A 22186-nucleotide genomic window follows, 5' to 3' on the forward strand; every position below is an offset into this window, starting at 1 on the left:
TGCACGTGATCGGCAAGATAAAACATGCTGTTTTGTCCACAGGGGGCGCCAAATCCACACTAAAAGTTCCTTCAGGAGCTTTAAAATAATATTCTCTACATTATGGACTCATGCCGTTTGGTGCTGTTGGGATTTTCCATTTCAGTCCCTCCAGGATTTCGTGGGATTTTTTTGATTTGTGATTGTTGCGTCCCCAAAAAGCCTGAATTTGCGACAGCTTTTTGAAAAAATTGCGGTGAAAGTTGCGATTATTATTATTTATTTTTTTTTCCCCCAATAACATCTCAGGGGCAAGTAAATATGCTAAATTACAGTTGTTTTTACAAAACATTCTTGATGTGGCCACTGACTGTATTTTGATTCTCTTGATTCACAGAATGCCATGAAAGGACTGTATTGCACATTTACGACGGTCCCTGAATGCACCTCGCAGCGACTGATGCACAGTCAGTTCACGGCACTCTGAAATGAATCTGCATCTTTGATGCCGAGGAGTTGATCAAAGCTTACTGAATGTGTCTGATGTTTCACCAAACTGGATTAAATCAAGCTGTAGATGCAGAGCTTTTTACGGTAACCACGGCAACAACGTCAAACATCAAATATTAAACAGATGTCACCCCGGTTGTGTCTTTGTCACTAACACACACCGGGGGGTAAAAATCATCAATGAAGATGAGACAGATGCATGGAGGTGAGGAGAGCTGGTTCATAAAGCACACCTGCTGCAGGTAGAGACCAAGCTAACACTGAGCCCCTCAATCTATAAATAATAACGTTGTCATGGTCACTTGTCCTGCCTGCTGTCCCCTCTCATCACCCGTTCTCTGTGCATGTATTGTTGTTGAAAAGTGCCGATCAAGTGAGGACTTGTGTTTATGTTCCAAGGAAGTCAAATTGATGACAAAACCGATGACATGCAGGGGCTGAGGTTAAGGTAATTGGTCAACTTTGCGGGAAAGTTGTGTTGATTGTAAAAAATTGCAAGGCCGCGAAAAAATCGCAGATGGGTGATGTCACAGATACTACATCCATTATTTATACAGTCTATGGTTGTAAACAGTTCAACTTCTGGATCATCTTTGTGCTCATTAAGGTGACTTCTCCCTCACTAACTAATTGAACACAAGAGTGGGCGGTGCTTCTGATATCAACTTTGTCAACAACAATGATGGAGGTCCTTACAGAGGAGAATCTAACAACACTAGTATTATGAGGGTAACATCTCCCTGTCTGGAGATGCTAATGACATGACAAAATTTATATCAAAATGTATTGGAAAAAAAGCAAAGAGGAACTTTTTAAACACACTTATAGGAAGCGTATGTGCCAAGGAACAACTTTCATGACCTTGCAATAGTAAGTGTCAGTGAGAGGTACTCTGAAATTCAGTTCCAGGGCACTGCCTGCACAAAAACCGCTGTCAGAGGACACAGGCCCTAAAGGTGCAAACCAGCTTTGAACAGGCAGTACAAAAAGGAGCTTAAATGTTTGTAGCATTTATAAGGTGCTTTTGGATCTTTGTGGCTCAGAGGTCATCTCTCAAGTGGAGGTTTGGCAGTTTGATCCTTTATTTCTGCAGGCTGCATGATGAAGTATCCTTGGTTGGGCCACTGAGACCCCAAATTGTTCCCATGGTGTGAATACATGTGCATTAATTAGCTGTGATGGACACATAACTGTGTCACTGATCTTATCTGCCGAAGCAAAAGAGTGTTTTTTGGTGGAGGCAGACATCCACATAACTTTTAACAAGGACACTGTTCCCATGACGTACCCCCCCCTTTAGACTAAATGAACCGGACCAGATGAAGTATCTCATGTTTACTCAATTTTGTCCAACAGAATGTGTTACGACACAGTGGCTCCGGGTGTCTCTAAGGAGGGCTTAAAAAAGATCACCTTTGACCTATAGGCAAATATATGGTTGACAATGACAGCTGACTTCTCTGTCAAATACTCAGAACAAGGCGCTCATAAAAAGAGTCAAATAGCAGCTAATGTTAAACTTGTGTTGAAGAGTCCATATTTAGGGGTGTTAGGAAAACACCCTCATTCTAATTTGAGTACACCTTCATAGTATTTAAGCCAGCACGTGAAGATAGAAGCGAGGCGACTTCATCTGGCCCGGTCGTCCTCCAAGCAGTCGCGATGCTTGTTACTGATGCTGATGCTGTTTGATTGTAATAAATCTGATTACTATCCAAGATGGCCAGTGTCACGAAGTTCATTCTACATCTACACATCACGGGCTGTTAAGATACGACAAATTGGCGTCATGAGACAGGATCAGTTGTGACCTCCAGGCGGATGCTGCAATTCCAGCACTGACAGGTAAATGTTTTTCATTTCTGGTCTTGGTGCTGGGGCTGTTGTATTCAACTGTTTGGTTGCACTGCAAAAATTACCTTGTGTAGACATACTGTGATGTGTTGATGTTTGAAGAATAACTTCGTCTAAATTATTTAAATAAGGAAATAAAGAAAGAATAGATGTAATGATAAAATATCAAAAGAATAAGAGAAATAAAGAAGAAGTTATAAGGATAATAAAGAGAATAAAGAAAGGAAAAATGATTGTAGCATAAAAACTAGTAATTAATAGTTGACTAAGAAACAATGCAAAGTTAATTGAAGACAGGGCCCAAGTCTTATTAATAGTAAGTCATGTGTATAGTAGCAATGAAAAGGTGAACGTTTAAGCTACAAAAGAGTCTAATTAGTGATTAAAAATTAAAAAAAGGAATTATAACCTTGAGCTCAAGGAAATTGACAGACTAACCGGTAGGAAAAGAGATAAAAGAGAAACTAGTGAAATGACCATCCAGCCTTTGGCCTTTGGAAAGGCTGGACCAAAGTAACTATGTTTTGTAAAAGAGATAAGGATAAAGAGTAAAAAGAGAATAGGCTGAGTATGCCTAAGAAACAAGTGAAATGTTCACCCAGCCTTTGGCCTTTGGAAAGGCTGGGCCAAAGTAACTATGTTTTGTAAAAGGGAAATAGAGAAAAAAAAGTTAACTTAAACAGTAGAATATTATAATATAAGGTAAGAGATAGATATAATTCACGTGAAAGGATCCAAGAAGAAGCATGCTAGGAATTTTGTTTGTGCACATATATCATGGGTGTTTGTTAGTCGTAAAACGACGTAAAGTCTCTCTCTCTCTCTCTCTCTCTCTCTCTCTCTCTCTCTCTCTCTCTCTCTCTCTCTCCCACTCTCCTAGTGTCTTGTGTAAAATTAAGAAATTGTTGTGTTAAAGTTAGAATTAGATTGTATATGAATGTTTAAATTTAGGAAAGTTACCCAGGATTTTTGTCTCTAAATAAGTTATTATTCAAGGAAGAAAAAAAAAAAAAGGGAAAGTTTGTCCTATGTGTGTTTGTGTTGAGTATAAATGTTGGGAAATGTTTTTGAATGAATGTAATTGATACATTGATATCTTATTAAATAATACATATAGATTATGATTACATATAAGACATAATTAATAGTTGATGAAGAGAGACATATTTGCCTCTTTAATATTAAAATATATGAGCCTCTAAGAATGAAGAGGACGTTTTTAAAGTTTAAACAAAATGAGCCTCCTATAAGTCAGAGGACGTTTGTATACTTTAAATAAGTCTTTACTAAAGAATAAGGAATAAAGAGATAAGCATAGAAACACTTTCTGTTTACATAAACATGAATAAAGATGTGTAAGTAAGAATGGGAAGAAATTTCTTTGCTGAATAATGTTTCTCGTTCTAAAACTACGAAGAGATTTGCAGGGTTGGTGTGTGGTTCACTCCCCCACCCCCCCTTTTTTCTTTTCTTCTCCATGCCTGTGAAGTGCATGTGTGCTCCCCTCAGCTGAATGACAGAAGGGAGGGCATTTGAGTGCCCACTTTAAAATAACCTTTTTTAGATTTTGAAAAGATAAATCATTCGTAGAAAAATAAAAAAATAAAGTATAATAAAATAAATAAAATAAAAAAGAAACTAAGAAATATAAGGAGAGTAATATCATAGATTTGTTTCTGTTTTAATACAGAAAAAATATATCAAATATAAATAATATGTGAAATTTTTCATAAAATTGTTTAATGATCTAGATGATAATAATTTGCTGAACTTTTGTTTTGTCTTGTTCTGTGATGTATGAGAATTGGGGACGATTCAGGAGATGGGATCTGGATCCTCAAACAACAGACGAAAAGAGAGTTGACTGTGCTTCACACTGCAGGGGCTTGCGGATGAAAGGCTCATCGCGTCCGGAATTCAACTAAACAGGCTAGTGCGGTTTTGTCTACAAACTCTTGCAAACACATGTCTGCGTTACCTATTTGTGCATACACTCATTAATAGTTGATACACATTTGGCCTATTTGCGCAGATGGGCTATAGGTGTCTTCTTCTGTTTGATGTTGCAATAAGTGGGATCCTTTCTTTGCTTTGAGTCAATAAAATGTGTTTGTATCATTTAAAGAGGAAGCTTGGCAATGGACTGATCGATTAAATTGTTTGATTGATTGATAAAGCAATATCGACCTAATTGATCATTTATGGTTTGTTGTGGTGTTGGTTTAGTCTGATTTTAGTTGACTTGGATTTGAACGTTAGAGTTGTTTGTTATGTCTAGAGTGATCTGATTTTCTTTAAAGTTGGCAAATTTATTAGGTTCTTGATTGTTTGTGACTTTATAGTGATTTATAAATAAATTGTGTTGATTTATAAAGGGGGGTATAAGGGAAGTAATATTAAGTCAAAAATGGACTCTAAAATCTCAAAAATCATTACCCCAGTTGATGTAGTTCAGAAAAACAATCCTCTTATAAAAGACATTGTAAAGATCTCTAAAAAATGGAGTAAGCGCTGGCCTGACATAGACCAGCCATGGCCAGTGGAAGGTACTCTCAATCCAGATGTAGTTAGAACCATGCATGTACTTGTGTCTACTTACGGGACAGGACAAAGAACAGGCAAAAAGGGACAGAAACGCAAGGAAAAAAGACAAATAGAACTAGGCATTCTACAATTGTTTGAACAAGAGGGACAGAAATTACTTAAAGCTCAAAAGGAACGCAGGGAAAGAACCAAAGAAGAAATAGCAAAAAATCTCAAGGAAACGGAAAAATTAATGGATAAAGTAAATACACCCTTCTCGCATACAGCTCCAGTAAAAGGACCCCCACCTTATGAAAAAGAGTTAAATTTTGCTGATGTTTATCCCCAGCTTCCAGTGATTTTACAGGAAGGAGATTATCACATTAGAGATGAGGACGAGCGCGTAATAGAGACAGGGAAAGCTAGAACAACCATAAGAATGTACCCAAGCTCTAAAAGTAAAAAGAAAACATCTCGTCTGACTAGTAAAAGCGAACAAAACTATAGAAAAATAATAATGGGAGATAGTCGGAATAAACAGGCTGAAGCCTGTGGAGGTTATGACCCAACAGTTAGACAGATAATCGCCAATGCGGAGAAAAAAGGAGATTACTCACGGAGCGGGAACGATACTGAAGAAAGCGAAAATGGAGACAGTGATTCAGACTCTGAGAGTGAGGGCCGTTCATATTCTGATCCAGTAGCATTCAGTACTGATATTAAGCATAAAAAATGGAAGGTTCTGAGTGAAATTGATGCAACTATAGATAAATATTCTACAGAAATGGATGAATCTACCTCTCAAGAACGACGCAGTGAATTATGGGAAAAAATAGAAACATTACAGTTAGAGAGACACAACATGAAGGGTAAAAAAATTAGAAAAACCAGACACCTCAGAATATGCATTACGCTCAAGAAAGGAAGGAAAAGCACCCAGTAAGACGTGTCCAGTAATTGTCCGAGGACAAAATTTGGAGTATAAACCTTTGCAGAGCACTGATATGTCAGATATCCTTGAAAAATTACCCACTCTCCAGGATGGAGCACATCCTTGGATATCAAAATTAGAAGAAATCATGATTGGTTGGCAGCCAGCCATGGGAGATATTAAGAGACTTTTAGCTAACCTCTTAGGGGTTCCAGCTATGGAAGAGATTCTACAGAGGGCAGGACTTCATCGATATATATTAACAGCAGTAAATGATCCAGAATTGTTTGCTGCAAGCAGAGGTAGAATGTGGAGATCATTAAGGGATACCTTCCCAACAAATGTACATCCTGATAACATTTTCATTGAGCCATTAGGGCCACAGGAGAACCCAAGAGCTTATGTGTCAAGAGCTCATCAAGTGTGGAGAAACGTTACAGGAAATGATCCAGGTCTGCATCAAATGGAACAATCAATTTTGCGAGCAAAAATACAGGCGGGACTGCCACAGCCAGTGAGAAGTAAACTGGCAGAGGTGGTTGGTCTAGGAAGCATGACAACAAGCATATACACAGATCACATAGCTCACCAAGTTGAACTATATAGGAAAAAGGAGAATGATCAAAAGGAACAGGATCAGGAAACCCTTAGAAAACTTAATCAAATACAACTGGTAGATAACAGAAAGAAAGAAAAGAAACAGGCTGTAGTTATGCAGAGTCAACCGCAACCTAATCAATCAGTTCCACAACTACAGCAGGAACAGAATCAGATTCAACCACCTCAGCTAATATCAGTTCCCACTACTACTCCCTACACACAACCAGTTTTTGATAGATGGCAAACATGGAGAGGAAGAGGTCAAGGAAATTTGGGAAGAGGCAGAGGAATGAATCTTAATCCAAATTATCAACAATCTTCAGAGGTGTGTTATAATTGTGGACAGCTGGGCCATTTTGCTCGTGAATGTTACAGGTCAGGAGGGAATTTTGTCAGGGGAAATTTCAGAGGAGGTTTCAGAGGAGACTCTAGAGGGACATTCAGGGGACAGTCATGCCCACCCAGGGGACCGTTAAACCCTTACCGGGGCCCGGAAGTAGGATACTAGGGGTGCCCAGAAAACCTAGAAGGGGGGTGTCAGCTGGTAGTGTCAGGGCCAGAGCAAGATCCAACATTAATGGTAAAAATAAATGATAAACCATTAAAAGTGATGGCAGATTGTGGAGCTGCTTTCACCTGTGTTCGGCCTGATGATGCTATACATCTCCCCATGTCTGACCAATTGGTGCGGACTATAGGGTTCGAGGGCATAAAACAGCTGATTCCTCTCACAAAACCAATTGAGCTCAGTTATAAACACCGGAAGATTACATTACCTATATTAGTATCAGAACATACGCCCATTGCACTTATGGGAAGGGATGCCTTGTGTAAATTAAACTGTACAATACGGTGTACACCAGACGGCTGTCTGGTGGACGTACCAAGTGATAGTTTGCATCAACTATTTATGACAGCAGAGACTGAAGCTTCTGCAGTGTTTTGGATTGGAAACATCAGTCCGGAACTTTTGAAACCAGCAAAGCTTTGGGAAAAGTTCATCATAGCAAACATGCCTGATGCTAAGCTCCCTGATTATCCACTCCATTGTACGCTAAAATATTTTGAGAATGCTGTTCAGTCAAATTCAACAGAATGGTTGAAGCATCAACCAGAGCAAGTACAGCTTAGCTCAAGCTGTATAATTTTGGGACCTCAAGGAGTAGCTATAAAGCTAAACAATAATGAGTATTTTGAAAAAGAACATGATATCAAAACTAGTATTCCACACATAACATTAATGATAGCTGAGGATTATGAGCAACAGCATGTGGGGTCAATGATGTTAGAAGCAGAAAAAGCAGTTTTTGCACCAATACAGGGTAACCTCGCCATCTGGAAGAGCGAGGATCAGCGGTTCTTAAAAATAATGATCTCAGCTCAAGGAAAAGGACGACCACAAACTGTTCAAATGACACACGAATCAATTCTTAGTGTTGAGTTGAGCCCAGATAGTGCAAAAGAGGAGATGCTGCGACAGGTTCCAGACTGTTTGTGGTCCCAACATAGTACTGATATTGGACTTGTAAAATCAGCTCAACCAGTGAGGGTTGATCTTCGACCAGGATCCAAACTTCCCTGGAAGAATCAGTACCCATTAAAGCAGGAGGCCATCCAAGGGATTGGTCCACAAATTGAAGGATTGTTGCAAGCAGGTGTTTTGGGGATAAGTTTGAATCCCCAGTGCAACACACCTCTGTTGCCTGTAAAGAAGCCAGATGATACTTATCGCCTGGTACATGATTTAAGAGCAGTAAATGAGGTAGTGGCTGATTTTCCAGCCGACGTACCCGATCCCCATACCTTGTTAGCCCAAATTCCACCTGATGCTACTCACTTTACGGTGCTGGATTTGTGTGGAGCTTTTTTCAGTGTTCCACTCAGCTCAGAAAGTCGAGGCTTATTTGGGTTTACATATAAAGGACAATCTTATAAATACAAGAGACTACCACAAGGATTCAAACACAGCCCTCACATTTTCAATAAAGTATTGAAAGATGATTTGGCAGGAATAGACCAGATTTTGAATAGTATTGTGGTCCAATATGTTGACGACATTATCATTTGTTCACCTGATAAAGAAACATGTCATGCAGACTCAATTAAATTATTGCAGATCTTGGCAGATAAAGGACATAAAGCTTCACAGAAAAAGTTGCAGTATTGTCAGGAGAAGGTAGTGTATCTGGGTCAGATAATAACTCAGGGACACAGAAGTATCTCTGACAGTCACTTAGAAGCTATTCAAAAGGCTCCAAAGCCTAGAACAGTTAGGGAAATGATGACATTTTTAGGAATAACTGGGTATTCTTCAGCATGGGTTGAGAATTATGCTAGTCTAACAGGACCCTTGAGAGCTATGATTAAAGACACTGAGAATGCCAACCTCCATTGTAATCTTACCTGGACGCAGGAAGGTTTGATGGCATTTGAAACAATTAAGCAACGACTACAGGAGTCTCCGGCGCTGACGCTCCCGGACTACTCAAAAAACTTTTTGTTGTATGTTTCCACTTCCATAGGAGGTAAATATGCGTGTGCAGTTCTTTGTCAACCAACAGGCACGGGAACGGGTCCTCAACCCATTTCCTATTATTCTACTGCCTACTCAGACGTAGAATTGGGGTTACCACTGTGCTTTAGAGCAATGGTGGGAGTTTATTTAATGTATGACAAGGCATCATCTGTAACCATGGGATATCCAGTGACAATTCTTACTCATCATAGTCTCAGAAATCTTTTGAACTATGGTAAATATACATTGACTATGCCAAGACTTAGAGACTATCATAGGCTCTTGGAACAAGAAGATGTTACTTTGGCTAAATGTAATACAATAAATCCAGCTGAGAATTTACCAACTCCAGAAGACGGAGAGCCACACGACTGCGTAATGGAAGCTGAGAAATATTCAAGACTCAGGTCTGATTTGCAAGCCCTTCCGTTGCGGGAATCAGACTTGGAGTATTGGACCGACGGATCCTGTTATCGGATAGGAGACAAATTGAGTGCGGGATATGCAGTGGTGAAAGCCCAAGATGGTGAATTTGTTGTTGAAAAAGCAGAAATAATACCACAGCCTGCATCTGCTCAGCTTGCTGAACTTGTAGGGCTGACTGAAGCATGTTTGTTGGCTAAAGGTATGCGAGTAACCATATATACAGACTCTGCTTACGCACATAATGTTTGTCACTTGTTCGGATCGGTGTGGAAAAATCGAGGATTTAAAAAAGCAGATGGTTCACCTATACAACATCATGCCCAGATAATGAAGTTGTTACATGCAATGATGCAGCCTAAGGAAATAGCAATAGCTAAATGTGCAGCACACAAAGTAGACATGTCAAGAGTTACATTAGGTAACAGAGCGGCCGACGAGGCTGCAAAAGCCGTCACAGGAGCAGACAAACCAGGAAAGGTTCTTCTAGTCACCCATGAAGTGGAATTGGAAGACAAAATCACTTTTAGAGACGTGATCTCAATGCAAGAAGCTGCTTCTACAATGGATAAACAGTTATGGCAAAATCGAGGTGCCACTCAGGATTCTACGGGTCTGTGGCGCAATCATGAAGGATTGATGATTGCACCCCCAGACTTGTTGGGTCTGATGATACAAGAAGCTCATGGTCTAGCCCATGTAGCAAGGGGGGAGGTTAAGAGAAAAATCACGGAGGAATATGGCTTTTGGGCACCGTATTTGCTTGAACAAATTGATTATGTCATAGGCAGATGCATAATCTGTCTAAAAAACAATGTTCGGAGAGGTGTAATGGTTCCTCCTGGTTATATTCCAACTCCAACAGGTCCTATGCGTGAGTTAGTCGTGGATTTTGTCGATATGATAAGACCAATTGGAGGCAAAAGATACTTGTTGGTCGTAGTAGACAGGTTTTCAAGATGGCCTGAAGCTTGTCCAACCAAGCGGAAGGATGCTCAGTCTGTTGCCAAGTTTTTGTGTTGTGAAGTCATAAGCAGGTGGGGACTTCCAGATCGTATATCCTCGGATAATGGAAAAGAGTTTGTGGATAAAACGGTTAGATTGATCTTACAAAAATTAGGAATTAAACAACGTCTAGGAGCCGTGTATCATCCGCAGAGCCAAGGTATTTGTGAAAAAATGAATGGCGTAATAAAAAATCGACTTGTAAAAATCTGTCAGCATACAGGTTTAAATATGATGTGGACAGTCATGATGATTTTGAGCACACTTTTAATGATGCCGGAGATGACTTCCCAATCAATGAACAAGAAAGAACATTTGGAAATGTTGACTTACAACACGTCCCAGAAACAGAAGAGTCTGTTTCCTTGGAGCGTGAGTCATCCAAGACCCCAGAGAGATGTGATGTCTCTCCAAAAGGATTCACAGACCAAACCGGACCAAGGGATCCAAGACCAGTCAGAAAGAAAGTCAAACCAAAACGGTATGACAGCATTTGAAAATTGTTGTTTTTGCAAAGATACTGGTTGTTGATTTGTCTTTCCAGGAAAGCATCTGACGAGGAGGCCTACTTGTCCAGGGGTCCTACAACATACATGAACCCAGATATTCGATCATGGATGGCGGACCCCGAACAACAGTCAAAATGGACAAGAGGACCCTCCATGAGAACATTGTGTGTGACCCTTTGTTTTGAAATATCATTAAGGGCACGCAACTAGTAGCTCATGTTGTTGAGGAGTAATGAGTTTAGGTTTTTGTGTTAAATATTATGCATGGAAAAAGTACTTTTTATGGACTTTTTGGTTATATTTTTTGCAAGATGTGTTATCTTGGTTTTATTTAAACTTGCATTAGCCATACTTTGGTTTTTGTAACGGGGGAATATGGATAGTAAAAAGTAAATATATTGGGATCTTAGGTTTTGTTTCTTTCTCGGTGCCTAGGGCCAGTACTGCTAGGCAGGGCAAGGTCCATTGAAAGGTCAGATGGGATGACCAGCCTGACTTTGGACATGTTTTATTTTTATTTTTGAAGGTCCCACCTATATTTGCCTTTGTCTTGTTCCCCGTAGTCTTAGATTTCTTTTCTTTTCTTTTCTGATCAAATGGAGTACCATGTGTGGTTGCCTAAGGCAGAGGGGCCGTGAGTGACTTTTTCCTGTCTTGATTGATTGATGGATATTGAAGAATTGTTTACTGTCTGACAGGTTTTTCAGCTCTCACACTCCATGACTTGGCCGCAGTGCCAAGATGTGTTGAATCAGAAGTTTGCATTGAATTATTTTTGTGTATGTTGTTAAGTTTCTTTATGCATCCCTTTGGTATCATCATTTTTTTGGAGACTCTGTGTCGTCTCCAAGGGGGGAATATGAAGTATCTCATGTTTACTCAATTTTGTCCAACAGAATGTGTTACGACACAGTGGCTCCGGGTGTCTCTAAGGAGGGCTTAAAAAAGATCACCTTTGACCTATAGGCAAATATATGGTTGACAATGACAGCTGACTTCTCTGTCAAATACTCAGAACAAGGCGCTCATAAAAAGAGTCAAATAGCAGCTAATGTTAAACTTGTGTTGAAGAGTCCATATTTAGGGGTGTTAGGAAAACACCCTCATTCTAATTTGAGTACACCTTCATAGTATTTAAGCCAGCACGTGAAGATAGAAGCGAGGCGACTTCATCTGGCCCGGTCGTCCTCCAAGCAGTCGCGATGCTTGTTACTGATGCTGATGCTGTTTGATTGTAATAAATCTGATTACTATCCAAGATGGCCAGTGTCACGAAGTTCATTCTACATCTACACATCACGGGCTGTTAAGATACGACACAGACAAGAGGAGCATTTCAGGGTTTAATTAAAACGCAATGAATAGATTAGATGTGAATTCAGGACGCCCAATAGAAGGTGATATCATCCCCTTCAAAGATATTTATTGTTCCAGCACAGCGGGTAATATTTGCTCTCCAGGCCACCACACTAATATCAGCTTTCTCTCTCTCTTGCACGAAGATTAACGGTTGCGGTTTTTGTCTCCGAGAAGGATATTTATTGGAATTCCTGTCGCCGGGGAAGACTAATATCCCCGGGCTACCCAGAATGCATTTGTTTCGATCTCACCGCCACTGGTTCAGAGGTAGGTCCTGTCTCACCACTTCTGCTCGTCTTGATTGGTTTAAACTTCTCTAATGCAACGATCCATCAGGAGGAGCTGCGTGTCTGTCTGCATCACTCAGGGCAGATTGGATTATTCGGAGACGTGAGTCACTCTCAATCAGTTGTAGAGATATACGAGAGCATGTTTGAAATAATTATGCAGATTGATGAGCCTGATTTGTTTGAAGCCGTTGAATATTTATAGAAGCAGCTCCTGAAGTGAAGGTGATGCAATATTGAAGAGGAAAGGAAAGAGAGGCAATCAAACTGGGATTCAGGAAAGTTGCCTTGAATGATTCTTTGCACAAATCACAAGAGTAGTGATATCCAGGAGTGACGGCATGAATATGCTCGAGTTATGGTGTGCAGCATGACATCAGGCTCAACAGCAGAAAGAGTGTTATAATGATTGTTAAAGCCAAGGATGATCAGAAGCAAAACTTTCCTTCTTTCTGTTTCTCTGATGAATGCTTAGTGGAGTGGACAAAGTCAAATATCTGGGGCACATTATCAGAAATGACTTGTGATGATGATGATGATCTGCAGAGACAGTGCTGTAAACTGTCTGCACAGGCTAATGTGCTGGCATGTAAATTTCAATTGTGCACAGATAATGTTAAAACAGAGCTTACTGGTACAGTTACAGTAGAGCTAAAATGAAAAAGCTTCAGGTAGCATATAATGATGCATATAGAATCCTCCTTAAACTAGCAAGATGGACCAGTGCAAGTCTTATGTTTGCATCAAATAGGGATGGAAATTTCAAGCCAAAGTACTATTTGATAATCATTGGTATCTATTCGACCCTGCAGGGGTTAGAACAGGTGAGCTTTAATGGAGCCTTTCCCTGCCAGAGCTCAAACACACACCTGTCCCATTTGTGTGACAGTTGCGTTAACCAACAGCAGGACGAGGTGCTGCCAGTAGCTCGACCTTTATGTCTGTGTTTCTTTGACGTGGCGTGTGTGTTTACATTTTGCAGCCATGCTCAGTCTCTGGAAATAGTGTGAGATTCAGAAACAGAGAAAATCAACAGTGACGCTAATGTTTTCTTCTTCTTTTGCTATTTAATGCAGTTAGCACTCTTCTTCTTCTGTTACTTAATGCGGTTAGCAAACAGCTCTAAGACGCTCTATATGCAACCTTCTGGCGGGAATACTGTATTACAACCAGGCACTGGTGAAAACAATGAAAAATTGTACTTTTAAAATGAGAAAATATTCAAAGTAACTCTTCGATTGAATATTCGAATGTTTGAAAATCATTGCCGATCCCTAGTATCAAACAATGTCCCTACATTTCATGACTCCAAATCCATCCCTGAAACCTAAATTTAAGAACACAATATATGCAACAATAATAATAATAACAATGAAAAATGAACTGAGGAAACTCTCTCATGATATCTTACTTGGGAAACAGCTTGGACCAGCTCTTAGTTATGCTGCTATAGGCTTAGACTGCTGGGGGAACTGGCTCACTGACACACTGTGATCCTATCTCACCCCCTTCCTTCACCCCAACCCCCTCATCACTTACTTTAACTCTTCCTGTCCCACTAAAGTTACTAACCATAGAGCTTTCTGGAGTCCCTGAGCTCCCTTGTCTGGTAGGTTCCTCTGGATCTCTGCCAAAGCCTCACAGGGCATGCAGGCCTACTTGTAGTACCTAAAGTCTCTAAAAGTAGTATGGGAGGTAGAGCCTTCAGTTATCAGGCCCCTCTCCTTTGGAATCATCTACCAGTCAGGGTCCAGGAGGCAGACACCCTCTCTACTTTTAAGAGTAGGCTTCAAACTTTCCTTTTTGATAAAGCTTATAGTTAGAGCTGGATCAGGCTTGGACCAGCTCTTAGTTATGCTGCTATAGGCTTAAACTGCTGGGGGAACTGGCTCACTGACACACTGTGATCCTATCTCACCCCCTTCCTTCACCCCAACCCCCTCATCACTTACTTTAACTCTTCCTGTCCCATTAAAGTTACTAACCATAGACCTTTCTGGAGTCCCTGAGCTCCCTTGTCTGGTAGGTTCCTCTGGATCTCTGCCAAAGCCTCACAGGGCATGCAGGCCTACTTGTAGTACCTAAAGTCTCTAAAAGTAGTATGGGAGGTAGAACCTTCAGTTATCAGGCCCCTCTCCTTTGGAATCATCTACCAGTCAGGGTACGGGAGGCAGACACCCTCTCTACTTTTAAGAGTAGGCTTCAAACTTTCCTTTTTGATAAAGCTTATAGTTAGAGCTGGATCAGGCTTGGACCAGGTCTTAGTTCTGCTGCTATAGACTTAGACTGACACACTGGGATCCTGTCTTTCCCTCTCTCTCCTCTCTCTGCCTGTCTCTCACTTTAACTCTTCCTGTCCCATTAAAGTTACTAACCATAGACCTTTCTGGAGTCCCTGAGCTCCCTTGTCTCGTAGGTTCCTCTGGATCTCTGCTGCTGTGGACGTGCCAGACTCCAGCTGCTACAACTACTACTATCCGTATCCCCACTATCATCTCTCTCTATCTCTTCATCTCCCTCTATCCCTCTCTCCAACATGGTAGGTCTCACTCAGCAGATGTGTATCTAACATGTCACATAGCTGTTGGCTAGGAGGCTCAAACCCCGCCTCTCTACCTCACACTCTTTTGGTTGAGTTCAGCATTTCCAATATGGCACAGATGGGTGACGTCACGGATACTACGTCCATTATTTATACAGTCTATGGTCAAAACCACCAATACACAACTTACACTGCCTCCCTTTAAGGGCTAGTATCTGTAGCTGTGGAGCTAAAATGATGGGTCTGTCCAACCACCACCTGATACTTTGTTCAAACTTGGTTTTAAATTGATATCTATCTATCTATCTATCTATCTATCTATCTATCTATCTATCTATCTATCTATCTATCTATCTATCTATCTATCTATCTATCTATCTATCTATCTATCTATCTATCTATCTATCTATCTATCTATCTATCTATCTATATATCTATCTATCTATCTATCTATCTGTATCTTGTTGTGCTCAAACATAAAACAAAAACAGGAAACGTCCAGTGATTGAGAAACTAAGCACGACCTGTTCCTCCAGCCTCAAACTGCTCCACTTTCTTTTTTAGGCCACCACACGACTCTTCATATCTCTCCATCCTTAATGACACAGTTAGCAAAGCCCACAGCGAGAGGCCATCATACTGTCTTTTTAAAACACCAGATTGTTTTTCTCTCTGGGTTATTATAAGAAGCAACCCAGAACTGCCTGATGAATGACAGGCACACACAAGCAGCACTGCAGGGGCGAGAAACCGTCCTCAGGAAGATGACACTGACTCGTCTTTCTGTGAACTTCAGCACTGCCGAGACGCTCATACACACTCCGTCATATGACTGCTGATGGTTGCCATAGTAATCTCCCCGAGGCACAAGGCAATTTTTGGAGTAACTGCTATGGGCAACAGCAGCGCCTCGGCATTGCTGCTTTGATCAAATAGAAACAGTCGTGCAAAGGAGCAGGAATCATTTCAATAAGTAGTGAACAGAGTAGGTGTTAGCCTACATTTTCTACCAGTCAGGGCTGGATTCATCACTTCTGTCCTCAATGCTTAATCAATCAGACTTCATTTATAAAGGGCTTTTCATACAATGACATTGTAACACAAAGTGCTGTACATAAAAACAGCTTTAAATAGAATAAATTAATAAAAAATAAAGATATATATAAAAATAAAACCCTCATCCTAATCCCAACCTTATCCCTGACTCCAAATCCACCCCTGGATCCTATATTTAAGAACACAATATATGCAACAATAATAATAATAACAATGAAAAATAAACTGAGGAAACACTCTCATGATATCTTACTTAGGAAACAGCTTGGACCAGCTCTTAGTTATGCTGCTATAGTCTTAGACTGCTGGGGGAACTGGCTCACTGACACACTGTGATCCTATCTCACCCCCTTCCTTCATCCCAACCCCCTCATCACTTACTTTAACTCTCCCAGTCCCATTAAAGTTACTAACCATAGACCTTTCTGGAGTCCCTGAGCTCCCTTGTCTCGTAGTATGAGCCCTCAGTTATCAGGCCCCTCTCCTTTGGAATCATCTACCAGTCAGGGTCCGGGAGGCAGACACCCTCTCTACTTTTAAGAGTAGGCTTAAAACTTTCCTTTTTGATAAAGCTTATAGTTAGAGCTGGATCAGGCTTGGACCAGCTCTTAGTTATGCTGCTATAGGCTTAGACTGACACACTGGGATCCTGTCTTTCCCTCTCTCTCCTCTCTCTGCCTGTCTCTCACTTTAACTCTTCCTGTCCCATTAAAGTTACTAACCATAGACCTTTCTGGAGTCCCTGAGCTCCCTTGTCTCGTAGGTTCCTCTGGATCTCTGCCAAAGTCTCACAGAGCCCTATTAACCCTCTAGACGCTCCAAGTATGCAGGCCTGCTTGTAGTACCTAAAGTCTCTAAAAGTAGTATGGGAGGTAGAGCCTTCAGTTGTCAGGCCCCTCTCCTTTGGAATCATCTACCAGTCAGGGTTCGGGAGGCAGACACCCTCTCTACTTTTAAGAGTAGGCTTAAAACTTTCCTTTTTGATAAAGCTTATAGTTAGAGCTGGATCAGGCTTGGACCAGCTCTTAGTTATGCTGCTATAGGCTTAGACTGACACACTGGAATCCTGTCTCACCCCCAACCCCCTCATCACTTACTTTAACTCTTCCTGTCCCATTAAAGTTACTAACCATAGACCTTTCTGGAGTCCCTGAGCTCCCTTGTCTCGTAGGTTCCTCTGAGCTGCCATAGACGTCCTCCTGCTGCCGACGTTCAACAGCTTCTACTACTCTTCTCATCACTATCACCGCTCCCTCTCTCTCTTATTCTCCTCTATCCCTCTTTCCAGACCCAACCTGGTCTCAGCAGATGTGTGTCTAACATGAGTCTGGTTCTGCTGGAGGTTTCTGCTTGTTAAAGGAAGTTTGTCCTCGCCGCTGTAACTAGCTAAATATTGCAAGGTGCAATGCTCATGATGGATTAAGGTGGGGTCAGACTGAGCCTGATCCTGTCTTGAAGTTGGGTCTCTGTTCATAATTTGACATAGAGTGGTCTAGACCTGCTCTGTTTGTAAAAGCGTCTTGAGATACAAATAAAGATTGATTGATTGAAACACTGGAGGAAAAATAAGATGTTAAAACTCAACACAGGAAATTAAACTCACCAAAATAAAAGACATTTCTAAGATAATAAAACACTAAAATATTAAACCATTAAAAGTAAATAAGATGCTACACTTAAAATAAATAAATACATTTTAATAAAATGTTGTGCTCATTATAAAAGCATCCATTTAATGTGTCAGATGTTTTCACCATATTGTCTCATTCTGCAAGTGTGTGGTATCACACTGCTGGGCTAAGATCCTTGGGTAGCATGAGTCACTCCCCTTGATATGGAGAGCAAATACTAATAACAAGCATCATAAGTAGCTGCAGAGAGGAGGATTTTCTCCTCTTTATTCTCACCCCTAATGTTACATTAACCAGCCAATGGAATAAAGAAGAAGGCACAGGTTTATATGCATAATATAATCTTTAAAAAATGAGCCCCTTTACATCATTTGTCAGATTTTGCTTGTCTTAGATCTGGGATTAAAGCCACACTGCAGTGGAGTCCATCAGGGCATTTAACTGTAAATGAATAGAGAGACTACTCGATGGGTTGTGAACGAATGCTTTCATTCGAAGCAGCATCAGTCTGTGTTTTTTATCAACCAGCTCGCTGTGTGTTTTGTGAAAGCGGTTGTCATAGGGACAAACCCACAGAGGATGAACATCATTCCTGCAGCTCTACAGAGCTTTCTAGCCTCTCTTCAGCTCACGGTTTGGTTTTAAAGCACATTTTATGCCTGGTTCGGTCTCAGCGCTGACATCAATCCTGTTTCCAGCAGCAACAGGTCTGCTGTTTTCAGCAAAGAGAGAGCTGACAGAGTCTGTCCAGCATCACACGGCAGTCAGGCAGAGGTGAGAACGAGCTAAGACTGAGAATGAGACAACACAAGTTTGTTGGTGTTTTTTTAACTAGACCTTGCAGATTGATATTCTGGGGTGGAGACCAAAATCGAGATAAATTGAATGACTGGATACAAATTAAATCTGCAAAATTGATATACACCAAAAACCTCCACTGGGATTATGAAGAGACTCTGTGCTTTCTTTATGTCTTAATGGACTCTTTTGACAGAAATGTAGATGGTGCATCATTTTATACAGCTGTTCATATAACACCCTTTGAACAGTCATGCACTATCTTTCATAATCCTGCCTATATCCTGCACAATCTCATCCCTAAATATCCTCAAATTCTGAGTCTTTGATACATTTTGAATCTTGTACAAATGCACAATGTGGTCTAGCTTCTTAATTTCTATTTGAACACATGGTTAACACCAGATCCATTGCGGTCCTGCTCCATGCTCTCTCTCATCCGTCAACACGCAGGACCACCGGACGGCTGGAGTCATGTGACCGAGGTTTTCCCTGCGGTAATCACTGAATCAAGGATTCTCCTCCTCCTCCTCTCCTCATCCATGTTGTCTTTCTGGTCCTCTGAAAACCTCTGCCAATCATTCGCAATGCTTTCTGGGAGGTTTTAGGGTGTGCCTCTGACTGATCTCAGTTTGGAGGACCATGCAACCCTGATATTGGACTTCCACCAGATCTGTGTCCGGTTCATCTCCAATCTCAGTGCTCTCTCGTCCGTCAAAACCCACCGGTTGTGTTTTCAGAACGCAGCACAGAGCAGGACCATCGGACAGCTGGAGTCATGTGACCGAGGTCTGTCTTCCTGGTCCTCTGAAAACCTCTGACCTGTTGACTCCAGGTCCTGGCTCCGCTCGTCATGACTTTGGTTTGTTGTTGTAGTTAAGTGAAATACGATCTGGTGATAACACAGAGTGTTTTATTCTGAAAATTAACCGGATGTTTTCATTTTGTTTTGGTGAAACCTGACTTCCTGTCCCCGCTCCATCTGCTCTGTTGAGATTGATGCATCGTGCTCCAGCATCCTGCTACAATAGAAGTCTTGTGTATCTGATCCAGAGGACTCAGACCTGCACAATCAGAGACGCAGACGGAACGCAAGGGAGTGGATCCAGTGGAAGTTAACACACTGACTAGAATAGAAACCTAGACACGGATCTGGTGGAATTTGGCCGTAAGACCTGTTACCTGGGGGCTGATTTTTGTTAAATAAGGATTTAAAATCCAAGACATGTTCTAGCAGTTATCCAATCTACCTACCCTGATCACAAAGGAGCAGATCCAGTGGAAGTTAACACATTGACTAGAATAGAAACCTATCAGATCTGGTGCTGTGACGGATCGGAGACGGACCGGACACGGATCTGGTGGAAACTGGCCGTCAGAGTGACATTCAGGACTTGGACTTTCACCCAGACTCAGGCATTGATTGCATGAGGATTTGGAGATGGAGGTGGAGATGGGGGCTTATTTATTGATAAAGACTGTTTCATTGTTTTTGTTGGATTGTTAGCACAAGGCTCTAATCATGTAGTCAGTTTGGAAGAAGGGCTGTCACATGTTTGTCCACCCACATGCATGTTCACCTGCTTGATCTTGATCAGCAGAAGTGCCCGATGCTCTTAAGAGGCAACATGACTCATGTGTTCTGCTTTCAAAGGTTTTAAATTACATGCAATCAAGAGCAGAGACACATGCTGGATCTGTAAAAGAACCAGATGAACCCAGAACAATCAATGAGATACTAAAGCTTCTTGGACTGTGGATGATGTTCCTCTTACCACTCAGTGACTCAACCACTGATTGCAAGTTGTTCGGTTAATTAAGGTTCTGATGAATAGCGAGTGGGCTGCAGGTGTTTCAGAGTTTATTAGACACCTGCAGTGATCTCACCGGCAGCAGAAACAACGAGTGAGTGTCTTCATCGAGAGGGGCAAGGTATGCATTCACACACGACGACACACAGCTCTGCATTTAACTTCACTGATAATTCAAATCCCCAGACACTCTGACAGGATCAGCCAGAATCTAATAAATGAAGGCTGGAAAACGTAAGCAAGCAGGGTTTTTTTTCCACCACTGTGATGCATTTTGAATGTAATTAGTATTGGAGAGGGACTTCTGATACTTCACTCTTGGTGCTGAAATGGGTATCAGGAAGGCAGGAGAGTGATACAAAGAGAGTGGTGTGTTGACGTGGTTCGGTTCAGACAGAGATCTTCTGAGTTAAAGTGAGGAAACAGATTATGGTGCAGTTTAAACATCACTCCTGCAGCGAGAGTCCTGCATTACTGGACCAAACCTCCGCCCCATATTCAGTCTTTAACATAAACACATAAATATGCACACCCACCTGTCCCGAGGTAGAGGACGCTGTAGTGCTCATCGTTGACCGCCAGCACGATATCCGCCACAGCGTGAGTGATCTGGTCATCTGTGGGCAGGTCGAGTGGAGCCACACCGACAGGCCGAATCACATCCTCTATTTCTGGGTGGTATCTGATCACCCCGAGGTTCTTGATCTCCGTGTGACCTCCTGCTGCTGTGGCGTTTTTGGGGACGCACTGGAGAGGGAGAAGTGATGTAATCGATTCAGAGCAGGCTGGGCTCTTGAATAAACAAAATGCCCTTGGACAAAAGAGCTCAAAATTGCTTTTCTTACATAAACTCCTGCCTCTCAAAAGAAGCAGTCTCGTCTTTTCACAACTCAAATGAAGGCTTGTGTATGCATTTTCTCTTTTTTATCCAAGAGCTGTTATTTTTTTATTTTTTATTTCTGTGACAAATTAAAGGAAGAAAAACCTTGCTGGTTTATCTTACCATCCCAGGGCGAGTGCCGATGAATGGACTGCTGTAGCCCTTCAGTTTGGATGTAGAGAAAGCTTGGTCAATATCTTCGATGGAGTATGCACAGATCACCGTTTTGCCCCTGGACAATGCAGAGAGAGAGAGAAGTAATTACCACAACAGGCAGGGTGAGTTATTATGAAGGACAGGCAGGAACCCAGCACAGTAATGATTACTTTGCCGGTCTTTGTCAGCTGTTGAAGAGGTCTTACGTTTTTGTTGAGCTAAAGATTTTCTTAGTTTGCACAAGGAGAAGATACTCCAACGAGTGAGAGCACACGGGTTGACTGTCCTCACTTTCATATACGACTTAGCAGCAACCTCCGGTCTCAAAATATGAAGCCCATGCAGAAGTGTTATAAACTGCAGTTCATCCAGAATCCACTAGAGGCTGGCTGCAGAAACACTGGAAACCACATACACACCAATTCAAAGAAGAAGATCTTTGCAGCAGAAATAAACCTTCTCTTTTGGCACACTCTGTGCAGGGGTGAGTTTTTCAAGACTTCCACTCTCAGCAGACTCTCTTGCAGGCTCCCCTCCACCGTCAGAAGGAAGTGACGTCAGGATAAAATGCACAACATAAATTGGTGGGCACCTCCGTTTGGTGTAATGATCTCGACCGTTTTCATTTCAGAGAGAGAGAGAGAGAGAGAGAGAGAGAGAGAGAGAGAGAGAGAGAGAGAGAGAGAGAGAGAGAGAGAGAGAGAGAGAGAGAGGGAGGGAGAGAGGGAGAGGGAGAGAGAGAGAGAGAGAGAGAGAGAGAGGGAGGGAGAGAGAGAGAGGAGAGAGAGGAGAGAGAGAGGAGAGAGAGAGAGAGAGA

At 41.5% G+C, this 22186-nt stretch overlaps 1 protein-coding gene across 1 annotated transcript in view; it reads right to left on the minus strand.

Annotated features, from left to right (window-relative positions):
• The window catches only part of si:ch211-113g11.6 (uncharacterized protein LOC559008 homolog), a 95253-nt gene that overhangs the window by 24526 nt on the left and 48541 nt on the right, over nt 1-22186 (minus strand). Inside the window, exons 6-7 of the mRNA XM_034697530.1 lie at nt 21337-21445; nt 20870-21080 (exon numbers count right to left, since the gene is read on the minus strand). Of these exons, the coding sequence (XP_034553421.1) occupies nt 20870-21080; nt 21337-21445 (320 nt within the window). The remainder of the gene's footprint in view (nt 1-20869; nt 21081-21336; nt 21446-22186) is intronic.

This window comes from Notolabrus celidotus, chromosome 12 (genome assembly GCF_009762535.1).
Source record: "Notolabrus celidotus isolate fNotCel1 chromosome 12, fNotCel1.pri, whole genome shotgun sequence".
In the NCBI taxonomy this organism is placed as follows: domain Eukaryota; kingdom Metazoa; phylum Chordata; class Actinopteri; order Labriformes; family Labridae; genus Notolabrus; species Notolabrus celidotus.